The sequence below is a fragment of the Lepisma saccharinum genome, chromosome 24 (genome assembly GCF_977018435.1).
Source record: "Lepisma saccharinum chromosome 24, izLepSacc3.1, whole genome shotgun sequence".
Taxonomy (NCBI): Eukaryota; Metazoa; Arthropoda; class Insecta; order Zygentoma; family Lepismatidae; genus Lepisma; species Lepisma saccharinum.
The window spans coordinates 41,275,032-41,294,478 of record NC_139252.1 but is presented as its reverse complement, the minus strand read 5'-3'; the positions used below and the strand labels follow the sequence as shown (position 1 = coordinate 41,294,478).

At 35.9% G+C, this 19,447-nt stretch overlaps 1 protein-coding gene across 1 annotated transcript in view; it reads right to left on the bottom strand.

Annotated features, from left to right (window-relative positions):
* Positions 1 to 12,571: 12,571 nt before the first annotated feature.
* The window catches only part of LOC145978327 (disintegrin and metalloproteinase domain-containing protein 10-like), a 280,356-nt gene continuing 273,480 nt past the window's right edge, over positions 12,572 to 19,447 (bottom strand). Inside the window, exon 14 of the mRNA XM_083110886.1 lies at positions 12,572 to 18,379. Within this exon, the coding sequence (XP_082967012.1) occupies positions 17,090 to 18,379 (1,290 nt within the window). The 3' untranslated portion in view covers positions 12,572 to 17,089. The remainder of the gene's footprint in view (positions 18,380 to 19,447) is intronic.

Genomic DNA, 19,447 nt, shown 5'->3' with positions numbered 1-19,447 from the left:
TGCATCGTGTAACGGAACTTCGTGTATTATTCGGGGATTTTCAGTGCTCCAGTATCTATTGTTCTGTGAACAAACATGACCACGCAAGTGAAACCATGCCTCATCCGAAAAAATTATTAACTGTGGATCAACCATACCATCTACAATATTCTGCAAAACCCAATTACAGAAATTTACTCTACTTACATTGTCAGGGGGCTGTAATTCTTGCACTATAGAAACTCTGTACGGTTTTAATTTTAGTAGCTTAGTGGCTGTATGTGCTGATGATTTTGACACGCCGATCTCCTGTGAAAAACGACGTAGAGGTTTGTTTGGAGAACGTTCTAACGCTGCACCAATTTCATCGAGTTTTGCTTCGGTTAGAATCCGTCGTTTTTGCTTAGGTGTTTTAAAATTTAACGATCCAGTTTCTCGTAATTTAAGGACAAGACGTCTAACTGTGTCTCTATGTGGAGGTGAAACGCCTGGGAATTTCTGTACAAATTGCCTACACACGTCTCGACACGAGTCTGTTTTCACGTAAGTGTCATACATAAAAATTCTTTGTTCTAACGTGAACCTTGCGGCTGGCATTCCAATCGTCTGACTGACACAACACACATACACACTGCAATAACACAAACAAGTAACGGCAAGTAACCAAGAATAACACTCTTACGCACAGTACGAAATTAACACGCTCTTGGCTTACATCTGCCTGCCACTATATTCACAGCTCTGTAGTCGCGAAGGAACAAAAAACTTGAGCTAGGAGATTTTGGATTGCAAGGAAGTTCACGAACACCATTAGCTTTTAACGGTTCGTCTGCAGCGTAATCTTGATACAGTGTTGCACATTCGAAACCTCCAAACGATCCCCATCGACACAAAACTCTTTCAAGGATATAAACTTAAGCAGGACGTTACTGGTAAAAAATATGATTAAAATGTTTTACAGAGTATTATCTGTGGCTCTTAATATAATTTCTAAAGCGTATTTATTTGTGTATATAAGGGTGGAACTTGGAAGAATTACAGAAGAACTTTTGCGTGTTATAACACAGGTTAGTGCTCGTTTTGCAAGATGTCCACAAAAATAAGCGGGCATTACAGGCCTCAAATGTCGGCATCTCCGTCAGCGCCGCCCGCCACGTTTCTCCCGATCTCTCGGCTGCAGATCGAAATGGACGCACTGTAATAGGGCCCACATAAAATGCCATGGCGGGTCAAATGTGGTCGTAGTTTGGATGGCATTCAGCTGCCTGAGAGTTCTGGGGTTGTTCATGCACGTTCCTGGGAGTAGTCTTGCATCGGCAGCGATGGGGGCTTGTATGGTGTTCGGCCCGACGTATTTGTGGAAAAGCCATTGATCATCATCATCAATATATTTATTGGACTTACAGCAATGCATATGGCTGTTTATGCCTATTATATATTTTATTTACATAAGATACAATTTACATAAAATCTATAAACAAATTTCAAATACACTCCTATCTATATCATCCTTAGAAATATACATTACCATGTTATATCATTTTGTCTAAAAACATGCAAGTAAAATATATTCAATTCACATGCAAGAAAGAAGACAAATTTATGGGAAATGATTACTGGTGGAAAGAGTTAACCATGTAGAGAAATGTACAAAATATTAATCATGTTAATAATGTCATTTTCATTAAAGTGTAAATAAACAGGGCAGCTGATATTTCGCAAATCATCATTAAAGACATTCCCAAAGTTCAGCTACAAAAACTACAATTATAGAGTACATCCAGAATATTTTATTTTCATTAGAAGAAAAGTTACTGAAATTATTATAGTTTCACTAATACATTTATATATATATATATATATATATATATATATATATATATATATATATATATATATATATATAAATATATATATAATCTTGTGTAGTAGTAGTAGTGCATTTGTGTTTTTTCTTGTGTAGTGGTTGTTATGTGCTTGTGTTTATTTTGTGTAGTAGTTATGCTGTCTAATGTGTTTCTGTTTGTCTTGTGTAGTATCGGTGGTGTGTATGTATGTGTCTTGTGTTGTAGTTGTGCTGTCTAGTATGTTTGTGTAGTAGTTGTGCTGTCTAGTATGTTGGTTTTGTCTTGCGTAGTAGTTGTGCTGTCTAATTTGTTTGTGTTTGTCTTGTGTACGCGGTGGCTCAGTCGGTAACGCGTCTGACTACCATGCTCAAGGTCCTGGGTTCGATCCCCGGCTGGTTCAAATCCGGGAACTTTTCTAACTATGGAAGCGGCCTCGGCGCCCACCCAGCGTCGTATAACATGGGTACCTGGGGGAAACCCTGGGGGGTAAAGGTGGTCAGGGGCGTGATGCTGATCACATCACCCCCACTCACGACCGGATCAAGAAGTGTGGGGCGTTACCCCCACACCCCTTATACGCCTTCATGGCGTGGTGCTATGCACAGGTGAACACTTTACCTTTTTTTTTTTGTCTTGTGTAGTAGTTGTGGTGTGTTTGTGTTTATATTTTGTTGTAGTTGTGATGTGTTTGTGTGTGTCTTGTGTAGTAGTTGTGCTGTCTAATGTGTTTATGTTCGTCTTGTGTAGTAGTTCCTCCATTCATATTGGGGGTTAGGCGTAGAGCTGACAACTCTGCACTGTAAAAACACATGTCAAGAAACAACAATATAAGGCCATGGATGTTCCCAAGGTAAAATATTCCGGAGGTAAAATAGTCCCCCGTTCGGATCTCCGGGTGGGGACTACTTTGGGAGGTCTCTGGACTAAGGATAAGATCTACATTAGGAATAAGGATATTAAATTAGGCACCTGGAATGTTCTGAGCCTTTACCGGCCTGGGGCATTTCAGTGTACAGTTAGTGAGATAGTTAAGTATAAATTAGATGTAGTAGCTGTCCAGGAAGTTAGGTGGCCAGGAGAAGGGAATTGTAAAACTAAAAATTATACTTTTTTCTATGGTGGTACTGAAAATCATAATTTTGGAACAGGCTTTTTTATAAATAATAGAATTATCTTGGCTCTTAAAACAGTAGAATTTATTAATGATAGGATATCATATGCAGTTTTACAGGGTAGGTGGTGTAAAATTATTTTAATAAACATACATGCACCAACGGAAGATAAAGATGATAATACTAAAGATGATTTTTATACAGAGTTAGAACAGGTCTTTGATAAATTTTCTCAGTATGATATGAAAATTCTGTTAGGTGACTGTAATGCACAAATTGGCAAAGAAGAGACATTTAAACCCACAATTGGTAAAGAAAGTCTTCATGAATTAAGTAATGATAATGGTATAAGATTGATTACTTTTGCAACCTCAAAGAATTTAATTGTGAAAAGTACCACTTTTAAACATAAAGATATCCATAAATATACCTGGTCTTCTCCAGATGGTAAAACTCATAATCAGATAGATCATATTCTCATTGATAAGAGAAGGCATACTAGTATAATTGACGTTCGTACACATAGAGGTGCTGACTGTGCCAGTGACCATTATTTAGTAATTGCTAAATTAAGAGAAAGACTCTCAGTGATAAATCATAAGCAACAAAATCTAAAAGTTCTAAAATTTGATACAGGAAAGTTTACTGATGAAAGAATTAAGAAAGATTACCAAATTAAACTGTCAAATAGATTTGATGTTTTGCAGGATTTAAATGATGATGAAAATATAAATGAAACAGAGATAAATAAGAATTGGGAGCACATACGTAATGCAATAGAATCAGCAGCTAAAGAAAGTATAGGATACCATAAACCGAGAAAAAGTAAGCCATGGTTTGATAATGAATGTCATAATCTAATAGAAATAAGAAATCAGGCTAGACTTAGGTGGTTAAATAACTCTGATGATACAAATCTAAGCAATTATAATAGAATAAAGCGAGAAGTTAACTGCACGTTTAGAAGTAAAAAAAGATATTACTTGAAAACCAAAATTAACGAAATTGAAACAAACAGGAAAAATAAAAATATCAGAGATTTATATAAAGGTGTAAATGAGTTTAGAAAGGGGTGGCAACCTAAAGTAAACTTGATAAAAGATAAAGACGGTGATTTTCTAGCTGACCCAAGTGATATTCTAAATAGATGGAAGAACTACTTTAATGACCTTTTAAATGTCCATGTAGGAGATAAATCAGAAGTAAATGAAGTACACACAGCAGAACCTTTATTCCAGAACGTAACTTGACTGAAGTTAAAGATGCTATTAAAAGGCTAAAAAATAACAAAGCACCTGGCATTGATTTAATACCAGCTGAGTTAATTAAATATTGTGGAAATTCATTAATATGTCAAATTCATAAATTAATTTGTTTAATATGGAATAAAGAAGAAATCCCTCAACAGTGGAAAGAATCCATAATTGTTCCTGTGTTTAAAAAAGGTGATAAAATGAACTGCAATAATTACCGTGGAATTTCTCTACTCTCAACAACATATAAAATATTATCTAACATTCTTTTAACAAGACTAACCCCATATGCTAATGAAATTATAGGTGATTATCAATGTGGATTTAAATGTAACAGATCAACTACAGATCAAATTTTTCACATCAGACAGACACTTGAAAAAAAGTGGGAATATAATCAAAATGTCCATCAGCTATTCATTGATTTCAAAAAAGCATATGATTCGGTCAAAAGAGATAAACTATATAATATATTAGTCGAGTTTGGAATACCTAAGAAGCTTGTTAGTATGATAAAAGTATGCACCAGTGAAACAGAAAGTAAAATTCGTGTGGGTATTAATATGTCTGACAAATTTACAATTCATGATGGGTTAAAACAAGGAGATGCATTATCTCCATTGCTCTTTAATTTTGCCTTAGAATATGCTGTTAGGAAGGTAAAAGAAACTAAAGAAGGACTAAAATTAAATGGTGTGACTCAGTTGTTAGCATATGCAGATGATGTAGACTTACTGGGGGATGATGTGAATACAATTAAGAATAATGCTAAAATATTTTTCAAAACTGCTAAAGAGATAGGTTTGGAAGTTAACAAAGAGAAAACTAAATATATGCTTACAGGCCGAAACCAAGTGTTAGGTAATAATCAAAATCTAATTATTGATAACAACTCGTTTGAACCAGTTTCCAAATTCAAATACTTAGGAGTAATATTAACAAATGAAAATTATATTAAAGAGGAAATAAAAAGTAGGCTTAATTCAGGAAATGCATGTTACTTCTCTCTTCATAAACTTTTGTCTTCTCGTTTAATATCTAAGAAACTAAAAGTTAAAATATACAAAACAGTAATTTTGCCTGTAGTATTATATGGATGTGAAACTTGGTCCCTTACATTGAAAGAGGAACATAAATCGAGAGTATTTGAAAATAAGATCCTTAGGAAAATCTTTGGACCTAAAAGGGATGAGGAGACAGGTGAGTGGAGAAGGTTACATAATTTAGAACTACATAATTTGTATTCATGTCCAGATGTTATTAGAATAATTAAATCAAGAAGACTTAGGTGGGCAGGCCGTGTGGCACGAATGGGAGAGGAAAGAGAAGTTTACAGGATTCTTGTTGGGAAACCTGATGGTAAGAGACTTGTAGGAAGGCCAAGACGAAGATGGAGGGACAACGTTGAGATGGACCTAAGGGAAATCGGTAGGGATGGAAAAGAGTATATAGATCTTGCTCAAGATAGGGAAAGATGGAAGGCCTGTGTTGCTGCAGCATGAACCTTCGGGTTTAAGAAGGCTAGAGAGTTAGTTGGTTAGTTAGTTTAACTTCCAAAGAACTGTAATCTTGGTCCAATTATATGCATAGGGATGTTATTTTATTCTTGAATTAGTTTTGCCATTGGTAGGTCTACCAGAAAGTGAATAGTTTTTGCCTTTGAAAACAAACTACGAACAGAAACATTTACTTTACAAAACCACGACAAATGAAATGTGTTTTTATTCTTAAAAAGAATAACAATGGGAAATATTGCACTGACTTACGGCTATTTATAAATATATCTAATTAGTTAAATTATTGGTAATTTTTCTGATACACTGATATGATGCCTATATCAACCAAAAGCCCTGGAGTACTGATTAACCTGTCCCACATCCAATAATAATAATAATAATAAATAGAAGGTGCGGATTATATGAGTATGTGTGGATATGAAGAGGCCATTGTAAAATACATGTAAAATAATAGTAATGTACTGTCTATTGAAAATATTTGAGGATTCTGGAAAACTCGGGGAAAATACATTTTAGAGTTCATGTGGGAACCCTGCTGATGCAAATAAAAATGATAATGTAGGGTTTTGATACAAAATTGAATATATAATGCCAATTCTGATAATTATTAGTAATTAAAATTTCACTTACCTAAGCAGAATAACATTTCTTTCTACAAACATAGTGTGATTCAAATTCTCCTTGCAGACATCCATTTCCGGATACTACTGTACACAAATTCAAATGACACGTACATGAACGTAAAAAAAGGATACTTCGGAGGTAAAGTCCTTCGTTTTACTTATAGCACACATCTCAGGCACATGTATTTGACAAGACCAGTCCTTCGTCTTCCGAGTTCTGATGCAATCCTCTCTCATGTCAGAAGACGAAGGACAGGGCTTGATAAAACAAGTGTTTGAGAAGTGTGCAATAAAAGTGAGACCCCTTCACGCTACGGAAGCAGAAGGCAGATGCCAACCAAATGATGCTCCACAACTATTTCCTACTCAAATGTGACCAGTGGCAACCCAGGATTTTCGAATGGAGGGGCATGGACGTCCGGAAGGAGGCAAGGGGCCATGCCCCTCCCTGGAAAATGAAAGTCGACCAAAAATTATATATTTCACACATATAATTTCATTTCAGCCACAAAAGTATGTGTTAATCATTGAATGAAGATGATAAATTCAAATTGAAACAATGTTTTTTTTAGGGAACAACACTATTATTAGGGAAAATGTGTCTTGTTGGCTCCCAGGGGAAAAAATACCTTACTTGCCCCACTGGAAAAAATCCTGCGGATGCCCATGTGGAGGGGGGCTACATGTACTTTGTTTAGTAGCTGGTCGTCAATTTGCTATCTTTTCTTGCCTTTGGCTTTCTTTTAGGTACTCGGTCAAAGGGGGAGGCTATGTCCCCCCCCCCAAAAAAAACCTGCACGGACAGTAAATCTGTGGTGGTTACTGGTTAGGTTAGGCTTGTTCGATTTGGTTCTCTTAGAAGAGGACAACGAAAATCGTTGTAGCAGCAATACCGACCTTTTTCTAAATACAGTGTTATCGATAAATATCCAAATAGCACTGGATATTTTAGATAGTCTATTCAATAAACGTTGTCGCTACAAAGTGATAGCTACAGCGAGTTGAAGCATGCACCTTCTGGGCCTTCCACCTTTCCCCTCCAACTCCACCTATGTCTCAGATTCCTCAGGTGGAACTGTCGGCTTTCCTGTCAGTTGTTTTCCCTTTCTCTTCCTTCCCCTCTCCCCTATCAAGTATGTTTATGCTGCTGCCATGCTCCAAACAGGATGACATGGCAAAGACACCATCAAAATTTCCCTTTTCTCAAAATTACTCAATTTGAAATGATGTGTGGGCTACCTCGACTCCGTCACAGTTTCGAATGGAACAGGATTGCAAAACTACATTCTAGCTCATGAGCTTGCTATGCGAATTAAGTCCTTAAGGATACAAGCAAGAAGAGCCAATCAGTTTTCTCTCGCTGTCTGTCTGCAAGCAGCATCAGACATAAAACACTTCGAAAAAGTAGAGAGACTGACTGCATATGTTGGTGAAGCGGTAAGGGCACATTTGATATTTTGAAGTAGAAGGTGTTCAATGAATAAGTATAATAAAAATTAATTGCATTACGGATTTATTTGGGTGTGCACTTGCAAATAATCAGATGCCGCTACTGATGTACACACAAATAAACAGCAACAATTGTAATATTAGTACCATATGTGCAAGGGTAAACCCTAATTACAAAGGATCCAAAAATACTTAAAACTCTTAGGTTACATTTTATAATACTAGCCCTATTTACTTTTAAATATTTTGTTTCGAAACTGTAAGTACCAGCCTATGACAATCTGTGCAATGTGAATGAACACTATTACAAATTCAAATTCTGAAATATGTTATCAATTTCTCTATATTGTTTCACACTTCACATTCGTGAAGAAAATATTTTGCACATACATTATCTGTCGCATGTTTCATATTACTCGTTGTTAGAGCTTATTGAGCTTCAATCGGAGACCAACTTCCCGCCATAAAGAAAGTGGATTCATAAATATGACACTCTTTCAACAATTTGTAATATCCTCTCTTGCCACCACAAATAGCGGCGGTTAGCACTTCATGTTAATCACTTGCATTTGTACCAGCTCTTGCAAGATGATAGAATAACATTTGAAAAATAATAGACAAGTTTAAGCACTTCAAGTATTCTCCCAAGTGTTCAGAAACACTTCTCTCTACAGTTGCAGATCTGACAAATATGGAATGCAAATGGTTGCCATTTTTAAATCCACATTATGCTCAGATAGACTAATCAGGATGGAACCTACAATTTAACCTCTAAGGCGATTTTGAAATATATTTTTTGATAATTTTCAAGACCACCCTTCTCAGTGCCTTTCCAGTGAACCTTTCAGACTGTCGGGACTTTGAATCAGCTGTGAGAGATTAGTTTCGTACACAGGGCTATAGCAACACTGTCTGGGTAGATGCCACCAAATGCACTCTCATAAGTTTCAGTTTGGTTCATCAAAATGTTCTTTTTTCTTCCTATTTTTATCAATTGTGTAATACAATAGAAATGTTCAAAATAAATAAAATTAGTTTAATCAATAGAGGTAAAGTTATTAAATGTTTTAAAACAATTATAATTTGGATATAAGATGTAATTTCGCTTATGAAACTTAAGAATAAAAATTTCACAGCTTGCATCCTGGTGGAACGTGCTCATCTTACAGTCTCCTTTTCCTCATCTTTATCAGTTGCATAATACAATAAAAAATGTTCAAGCCTAATATAATTACTTTAATCAATGAAGATATTATTATTTACATTCCTTAAAAAAAATGATTCGGAGTCACAAAGCAATTCTGCTTGTGGGTAAAATTTACACAGCATGCATCATTACATCCTAAGGCAGTGGTTCTCAACAATTGTGAGCCTCCAGCCTGGTAATTTAGATTTTTGAAAGTCAGTGACGTGCACTGAGGAGTAGTTAGTCTAGCAGAGATAGATCAATCAATCTCAAATCTCTAATTATTTTCAAATCACAATATTTATTGTTTTGTTGAAGCCACAGTTCATATGCAACACTTTTTTTTCACGCGCTTCTCGTCCCTCGGTGCATTCAGTGGGCAAAGCTGGCCTAGCTCACTCTTTCTCTGTATTTACACTACTTTTTACACGTTGTACAATATGTATGTATAATATGGGATGTACTTTTATTTTTTATGCAATTGGAACGTCTTATGTGCAGACAAAAATTGTATAGTAGTGTTTCATTTCAATATACTAATCTCTTGGTCTCCAATAAAAAAATGGAAAAGCTAAACAATCATAAATACGAATGTACTTATTTGAGCAAGAGAACGCGCGTTCTAATTCTTGTTGTTGGTTTGGTTTATTTTACTTTGTTTTTATGCCACATTTGGTTATCGCGAAAATGAGGATGAGTGATGATATGATGAAACTGATGAAGGGACCTCACAAAGAACAATTCAGGCCGGAATTCGTGACGATCGTGCATTCTTGTTCCTATGTGTTGCACTCTGCCTGCAGTGAATAATGAAAAAAATAGAAATGAAAAATGTATCCCAGAACTCAAAAAGCCAAATGAATATCATTGAAGAAAGTAGAAAAAGGTTTGTTTAAAGGTGTGTTTTGTTACCTGTTTATCCCCCTTCGCTTTTTCTAGCTGTATAGATTTAATCGCAATAAGTAGCTAAGAGCTTATTAAAATCGTGAGGGACAATCATAAAGAGAGAATTCTAGGCTCCTGATTTCACAGTGCCTTGCAGATGCACTGGGAGGAAATTATTTATATTTTCTTCTCTCTTCCATCGCTTTACCTAATATCTGCCATGACGATGAACATTGATTAAATTAAACGGGTGAAGAGTAGTTGCAAAGAAACACTCATGCAAAGGCCAGGGCTCGAGCCCGGATCCTTCAGTAACGAGATCGTGAGATGGAGAAATTACGGAAATCAAGCAATGCAAAATTTTTGAATAAACATTAATCATATATTAAGATGGTATTTCAAAAATTCAATTGACAATTACTACTCAGGAAAAATGCAGTTTGCTTTACCGATACCAACGTATCCGAATGGTTAGCACCTTCCTCTCATGTTTGTTGTCAGCCGACCTCTGTGGGGCAGTGCAAATGGTCCCAGATCTGTACCCGGTGGAGGTATATAGTGGTTCGGATCCCACATTAAACTATAGGTCTAGTCCCGATTTGCCTTTCTGTATAAAGCAGACTTAAAACGTCAAATCAACCAACCGTGGGGGAGTGGTTATCACAGCACGCTACGACACCAGGAGTTCCGGGTTTGAACACCTACCTGGACATGGGTGTTCTTTGTGTTTGTCCTTTCATTAATTTTGTCGTATCTTGGGGCGTTACCCCCACACCCCCTATATGCCTTCATGGCATGGTGCTATGCACAGGGGAGCACTTTACTTTTTTTTTACATCTTCGCGATTAACCAAATATGTCAAAAAAGCGAATCAAATCAAATCATTCATTGATTGATTGTTTGATTTGGTTTATTTTACTTCGCTTTCCGCCATATTTGGTTAATCACGAAGCCGATACGATAAAATTGATGAAGGGACACACAAAGCCGAGATTCAAACCCGGCATCTCTGGCTCAGTAGTCAAATCAAATCGTTTTTGATTTTCGAAAGTGGGTGGAAGTTATGTGTACAATTTTTTGTAATCATTCCTAACTTTGCAATTTTTCCTGTATTTGACGTTCTTCTTTTAGGAATACTGGGCCCTAAAAGGGGGTTGGGGATTATGACCCATTGGACACGCCACTCATTGCTACCCCAAGTATCGACGTCGCCGCACGTCACTGTTGAAAGTCGATGTCCTGATCCCAACAATTTTACTTGAAAATGACTTATTTTTTTTATCTTTATACATTAATTAATATAGCCTTGAAATTTAATGTTAATAATTATAGCATAATCATAGAGAGTATCAGTTCGATTATGTCTAGGATTGTTGCTGAATATAAAATTTGGTTTAAATCAGTTGACAGCGACTAGGTCTAATGGAATCTCTTAGTTTCCTCTGGCCAATATCATTAAATTAATCTGATTTCTAATGGCATGTTCCGTTTCGGACACTGACCGCCACTGTCATGGAAGAATTTCCTCTTATCACAGTCTAACTCAAAATCAAAATGAAAGGCCATCCTTCCAGGTGATTGCCAGCTTGGGATGCAATTCGCTTCACCCTTTCAGCCCCAACTCAAGAATTGCCCCACTTTTGTAATTCAAATTTGGAGGCTGCATGGGTGAAAGTCCCTTTCTCCCCAGCATTGGCCAGAAATAATTTCCTCTTATTGCTGGTAAACCCCGAACAAAAGGTCACCTTTCCAGGTGTTTGCCAGCTCAGTCTGCAAGTTGCAAACTTCAGGACAAACTCTCATGATCTAGCCATTGAGAAACACTATCCTAGAGGACTATGCACATCCTGCTGGGTTAAATTGAAATCAGAACCAATGTGGTTCCACATGAGATCAAATCCAGGTCTCCTTGCAGGGATGGCAGGAATATTTTGTTGGGGCCAGTCACATTTAGTATGCACCAAAATACCAAACATTTGAGATAAGAGAGCAATTATATGACTGCTGGGAGGATTGGGGGCAGACTGTTCGACCTGGAGGATGTTGGTCCACCTACCTTGCTGATGGTAGCTTGCTGCTACCTACCAGCTGGTACCATCTGAACCCTTGACTGCAAGATGACATTACCACTATGCCATCAGGAAGACAAAATCGTAAGTAAAGCCGTGGCTCGTGAGCCCTTAAAAGGCCTAGGCAGATCTCCCGACTGCCGGTCTCCCTCCCACAATCCTACCTAGAGGTGTGGAGATCTTCAACCAGTAATGGGGTGATGTGGGGTCCGCATGTCGAACCCCCACCCGTTATAGGAGATCTCAGAGACTGGGTTACGCTACTCACTCGTAGCTCCCCAATTTCCTCACGATGGTGGGTTGCCACTGGTCCTATACACAGGCCGAAAACCCAGAGACTGAACCAAGGTGGACTCGAACCCATGCCGTTCTGCAGTCAGAGCCCAAAGCATAGCACCTTAGAACGCATGACCACGGAGGAGGACACAATCATAAATTCTTAATACTTTAGATATCTAAAAGCTTTGTCCTTGCATAGTTTGTAGGAAAAATCAAATATGTAAAAATAGTTTATAAAAACAATGAAGAAACAACACCTGCTCAACCTCACCATGCACGCTACTAGAAACAAGTAATAAATGTAGGGAAATTGAAATAACAACAATGCACCTTATTCAAAAATTACATTTTTATTTATAATTAGAAGTGACCTTGTACCTCATTTTTATCTCATTTTTTGGATTTAGTAATTCTTGCATAAAAAGAGTCTACTTTCAGTAAAATTAGCATTCATGTAGTAACCAAGCAGAAGGCAATCAAGATGTTCATGGGTTTCTTGTAGAGCTTGATATTTTTTATAACCAGGCTGTGAGAAAACAACCATTTCATTTTTTCTGGTGAGTCTGTATATTGTTCCTTTCCTTTTAACCCCCACTATGCTCCCCAACACACACACTCATACATTTTCTCTTCTAGAAGAAAGATCATTAAATTAATTTCCTTATTTGTATCAGTCCAACAAACAAGAATAATTTGGGATTTAGAAGTAAGAAAGAACATAGTTTCATGTTTCAATCATTGGAACCCATCAACATCCTCAATGCCTGGCTTTATAACGGAAGTTTTTGACCTCAGAAACAATTTGGTAAGTCAGTATTTTTAATGCAGAAAAATCACTAATTTCCTGTAATGAAATTATTTGTTATTATGAACATTATTGACATTTCAAACTATTCTTGTTGCTTGTTAATTTTTTTCCGTAGAGTACCAAGGGCCTGCTTGACACTCTTGTATTTCACAGCAAGATCACACACACAAACATACAATACATCAACACAATAGAACATCATTTTTTTAGTTCTAATATCAGCCTGTATCCTCAACACATTAACCAAGCTTTTGTATACTGCACAGCGTATAAAAGAAGTGTACAAAATACATTAAACACCTGTTGTCACAGTCACAAATAATTAGGTTGTTATAAAAAAACAACACAGTTTGTCTAATGATTCATATGATGCCAAAATATACAACTTTGAAACAGAAATCTTTGTAGAAAAATGGCCATTGCAAAATGAAAGTCACACTTAGAATAGTTACATAAAAAGGCTTGTCGGTTTTGGCAGGATTTAGAGTAAGATTATATTTCTACATAAGAAGTCTTTTTATCTTTCCAGTTTTATATAGAGATTATCAGTGCATAATCAATTACCGCACATACATCTATTGTATAGTAAAAACAGTTTTAACATATGCTCCAAAACATGTGTAAAATAGCAAATGCTGGAGTTGACACTTAAGCAACATATTAGAATTCCTGTAATACTGGTTTCACATCTTTTGCCACCCAGAATATAATAAAAAGGACTTTTTTTTGGCACATGGAATACTGTATCATGGCACTTGTTGAAATGTTAAGGCCAAAAATTAAACTTATTTACATAAAATGAGACATTGTAATAATTGTATGTAGTTGTTTTCATGAAGTAAACCTTTATAATATTTTGTTTTATTCATACCATACACATCAAATAACAAATGCATTATTTCAACTAGGTATTATGAATCAATAAAGCAATACTGTTTATCTACTTTTTCTCATGGAGACAAAAAGTCTGTTCCTTTTGTTAAAGAGGTAATCATTGGGCAAAGAATCAAAAGCACAGTAAAAATTTTCAGATTACGGTGCCAACTTTACAATATAATTTACCAAATTGCATCGTATGAACAACATTTTCCCCTTCTTTCAGGTACAACACAATACAGAGGTTTTTTTTTCTGGTAATGTATCTGCTGTGCAACAGTGTAACTTCGAAAGATGTAATTTTATATTTTTTCCTCACTTGAAGAACATAGTTATAACAGTCACAGTTCTATAGGTTTCCAGAGTTATCAACAAAATTTGATACTGATTTATACTTACACCATAAAACTGAAATGGCAGTATTAACACATAAATTTCTTGAAAAGGATGGACCCACAATAATTATTGCTTTAGCAACACACAATTTTTAAGTACACGTTTAAACAAAGAAATAATACATTAAACTCAAAATGTCACAACTTGTAATATATTTCTTTTAATATTTATACCAAATACAAAGACAATAAAAAAAATTCTGTACTGCAGTCATGCCTATTGTACACATGTACAGTCAACTCTCACTTGTAGGACCTTACATGGTTCAAACGAAAAGGGTTGTTGATGGAATTGAGACTGATTTTGAACCACACCAGCAACCACATACAAAAATTGTGTTAAAATTGTACTTAGGCTGCTTTTGAATGGCTCCCGTGGCAAAATTACACATTACATTATTTAAATAAAACTGTAATTTATTTTAATAGGTAGATATCTCTTGTGTTCAAATACACCCAAAGATGACATCAAAATTTTTCCAAAACCTTGAGTGTGGGAACATGAAATCACACATCAATCAGCCTAACATTACAGTTGCTTGCTGAAAAATTCTCACAAATAAAACTTTATTTTTAATGATGGAAATCCTCTCAATTACAATGATTATAAGCATTACCTTTAAAATTTTCAACAATGGAAAGGTACATTGGCCTAACATTGCGCCATAACAAGTAACATGGACAGTACTTTGTCCAGGACTTCACATGGTTTGTCTGGTAACCAAAGCCCCAATGGTCATAAATGTAGTTGGAGATAGACACCAAAATGTTGTACCAACTACAACATGCAGTGACCAAAATAAGTATAACAAGCAAATATTTTGGTAGATTTGCATCAAAATTTCAATCTTTCTATTTAAAAGTTTCACGATTCTCAGGAAAGGGGTTCTTACTTTGAGAAGGATGCTATTCCCAGGAATGCAGAGTGATTTGATGTACTTTGAAATATCCTTTCCTATGAATAATTTTCATTCATAATTGGGAAATGAGAGACTCGGTAGTAGATAAATACTGAGAAAATAGTACTCACCTTTTCCGCGAAACTGTTTTATTTGTAGTTATGTTAATTTCAGTAGCCACTGCCACTGTTCCAAGTTCCAACGAGGATGGTGGCAGTGGATACTGAAATTAATAGAACTACAAATAAAACAGTTTCGTGGAGAAAGTGTGTATTATTTTCTCAGTATTTAATAATTTTAATATTGAAAAATAAGTACTAATAGGTCTGAGCACAAAGAGTTCAGCTTTGGACTTATTAAACAAACATTTTTTCTTTATAATATTTATCATAGTTTCTGCATGTGTTTTAACTGCACCACGCAGAGTTATACCTCAATACTAAAATATGCTGAATATATGTATCGTATTTACTCTATTATGGAGCTTGAAGATTTCCCTATTTGTCTAGCTGGCTGGATCATAAAATTTTGCTCTACAAATAAATACATTCACAAAATAAGTGCTCTCTACATATTAAAAAATAAAGAATGAATTCACTCAGCTGATTTGAAGTAGTTTCAGCATGGCTGTAAAGTGAAAATTGTATGCTGCTAAGCAATTGCAGTGGAATCCTGATTTTACGTTTTTCAGAGGGGGCAAGATGAAAGAACTTAAAATGGGGGAACTTAAAATAAGGCTTCCACTGTACGGATATCACATTCAAGTCCAGACAAAAGTTTTCTTTCTAATAATAGTCAACTCTGTTACAATAGACATACACAGTTTCATATTTTTCTTTTACATGTTGGGTCCATCCTAATTCTTATATTAACAACTTCTTGCACCATAATGCTATTACAAAATTAATTCATGTTGGCATTAGTGAATTAGGATCTTTTCTCAAAAAGCATCTTTGAACATCTTCATACTGAGGTAAATTAAGGTTGGCTTTTATATATAACAGACACAGCAAAACATCTGTGGTTGTTGTGGATACAGAAATGTTGGTGTTATAATCAGGATGCACCACCCTGACTTTTATCTGTATAATATCCAAAAATTACATTAAGTACTTTTAATATTTGCATAATTTTAGGTCACAATTATCTTAAAATGAATTCTTAATTGTCAGCATTGTTCACTTGTAAAAATGATCCAGTTAGGTAAGCAAGTTCAGATCTGTGAGGATGACAGAAGTAAAAAAAAAAATCTTTGAACTAAATAGGTCTTGACGTGAATTTTCCTGAGCTATTCAGGCAAAAGAGCCTCTTTAGTGATACATGGAAACAACAATGTCAAGTTTTCTTTTCCTTGGCTTCAAAAGTGTTAGGTGGTACAATCTGCATTGCAGATGTAAACACCTACGTTGCATATTATGTACTGAAAGCTCTATGATACAAAACTATAATTTCAAGTATATTCTTCGTGGTTCTTTTGACATGTCTTGCTGTGGAAGCTTTGTAAGTTCATATAGCAATAGAACTTGGTTCTCTACAAACATTTCGAATAAATGTTTAACATTTAAAGTGCAAGGGAAGCAAAATATTGGTGCACCAGATAAGTAGTGAGTAGTTTAAATAAATATAATTATATTAAAAAAAAATACAAGATTATTCTTACAAAATGGAATGTAAAAGCGTCATGTTTAGAGATATCATTGTCACAAAACCTTTCGTTTGCAACATCAATAATAATAAAATAGTTTATTTTTCCAAAACGCTTTCTTAAACATAGTAAACTAGCCATGATTCTCTTTTGGTGTGTTGAGGGTATTAATATCTGAATCACACACAGTGTGTTACAAGGTAGTTATATATGCCTCTGTACAAGAACCATGATCTGGAAGTACTTCTCTAAAAGTAAAGCCTTGTGTCACGCAATACTAGCACCACAGTCTGGAGTTTGGATCCCTGAAAGGGCTACATGAGTAAGTGGGGTTAAATTCTGAGAGAGACTTGCCGACGGTTCGGGAATGCATTGTTCTTCAGGCTCATTGTCATCTGAGAACAGGAAGTCACTCTCCGAAAGAAGAACTTCAAGATCTGATGGGACGGTATGAATGTTTTCATTCTCCTGGCAAGGGGTAGGAACAGTGGCAACACCCGAAGGTGTCTTTTGATGTCTTCGCGAATGTTGATTAGTAAGCTCTATGCCTTGTCCATGACCTTCTTGCATGCTACCTGTTCGTCTTCTTTTCTGCTGTCTTTTTTCTGGGCTAATCTCACGTTTGTGACCTCCACTACCTTCTCCACTCTTCTTCATCTTTTGGGACACCAACACTGCAGCTTTCCTGCCAGACGGTTTCACGTTCTTCCTAAAGTGCTTTTCAAGCGAATACATGCGATACCTATCTAATTTTTTCTTTAAGGAATGCTGTCCAGACTTCGCAGCATTAAGAATATCGTCCTTGAGCCCAGAAGTTTCACCACTAGGTCCCACAACAGTACTCTGCACTTCCGGTTTTCGAAGTTTCACACTAAACTTAAACGGTGGTTTATACACAACCTGCAATTTCACTTTCTCCGAATTCTTGCCGGTCGCACCGCCTTTAGGCAGATTTCCAAGACTTCGAGATTTACCTTGTCCTCGCGACCTTACCGGGCTCTTCTTGTCAGTTGTGAGCCCAGCAGGGGTGGATTTCGATTTTGGAAGATCCTGTTGAGAAGTTAACAGCCAATTCTGCACTTTGCCCACTGGATCTTCCTCACGCTGGCTGTGCAACAGAGAAGGTTTCTCGCAAGTCTTAACAATGCCGTTCACCACAACAGCAGTTGCAACAGCAGCAGACTTCTTAAGAGCTGTTTTTTTGTCTTTCTTTTCACCTTGTTCTGCACTGTAGTCTATAACTTTTCTCCTTTTCTTCTTCTTCGTTCGTCTCTCTGCTTCTGCATCAGTTTTTTTCACAGCACTCGCACTTTTCTTCCTTTTCTTCTTTTGGCCCGACGAGGGCATGTTTGTTGGCGAATCTTTTGTCTTACCTCTTCGCCTGTTTTCCCTGACTTTCTTCTTCAGTGGAAGCTTGGATCGCATTGCAACTGGATGAATGGTGACAGCTCCATCTTCAGCAGGCAGCCTCACAGTTTCTGTTGTTGAGCTATGGATGATTGTTACCGACTTCAACTTCATGTTTGGATGCTTTCCGAGATACTTTGTAACAAGCACCTGTAAAGTAAACATCAATTTTTTTTAATTTGTACTATCACAAGAATGAATTCTCAACATTTAAACTTTTATAATGAAGCAGGTGTAACATCCTGAATGCAAAGTAGAGTCTTAGATGTAACTAGTACAGGTCTGGATGGTCTGGAACCTCTGACTTAACAATGAAACTCCCTTGGAAATTCTCATTTCACGTATACTATTTGTACATAACTTGGAACTCCCTTTTCCTCGAATATAAAATCCTAGTTGTGCTAATGAATAAAACAATACATATTTCACACATCATATTGTCAACTTGATAACAAAATCTTCTACAACACAAGACATATACCTGAATGTTTGTTCCAAAAATTTTCTATAAAGCTTAAAACATTACATTAGTACATTTTATTCCTTGAAACTATCTTAAACGTTGCCAGTACATAACTCTCTAATCATTATTTCATGCAAGAAACAACAAGTGGTTGTCAAAAATTTCAGGGAAAAACTTTAAGGTATGTGTATTTTTTTTAATGTTGTTAAAAAACTAAAGTATAAACAATGGTATCTAATGAACTGGTTGGTAGATGAAATACATTAAAAATATTTGCTACTATCTCAGTATTCAGGAACCTCTACTTCATCTTCATAGTCAGTCAGCTATGTCTATTCACCCTGAAATTTCGACTCAAACTGCAAAAAATGACATCAATACTGCTGTCCCATGACTCTTTGTCCAGTGTTATCTTGCTTTGCACACTTGTTTCATGTTGTTAATAGTGAATAAATTTATTTGAATACTAAGAAATAATACAAAATAAGCTGTTCGTTTTTATATATATATATAATAATATATATATATATATATATATATATATATATATATATATATATATATATAGAGAGAGAGAGAGAGAGAGAGAGAGAGAGAGAGAGAGAGAGAGGATAAAATAAAGGAGGGCCACAAGGGCTAAATAAAAAGTGAAACAGGAGAAAGGAAACACTCACCGGATGCAGAAAAAATTCAAATTTTTGTGACAGTATGTCACATCTTCAGGAGTAGAGAAACGTTGTACTACGTTGTACGCT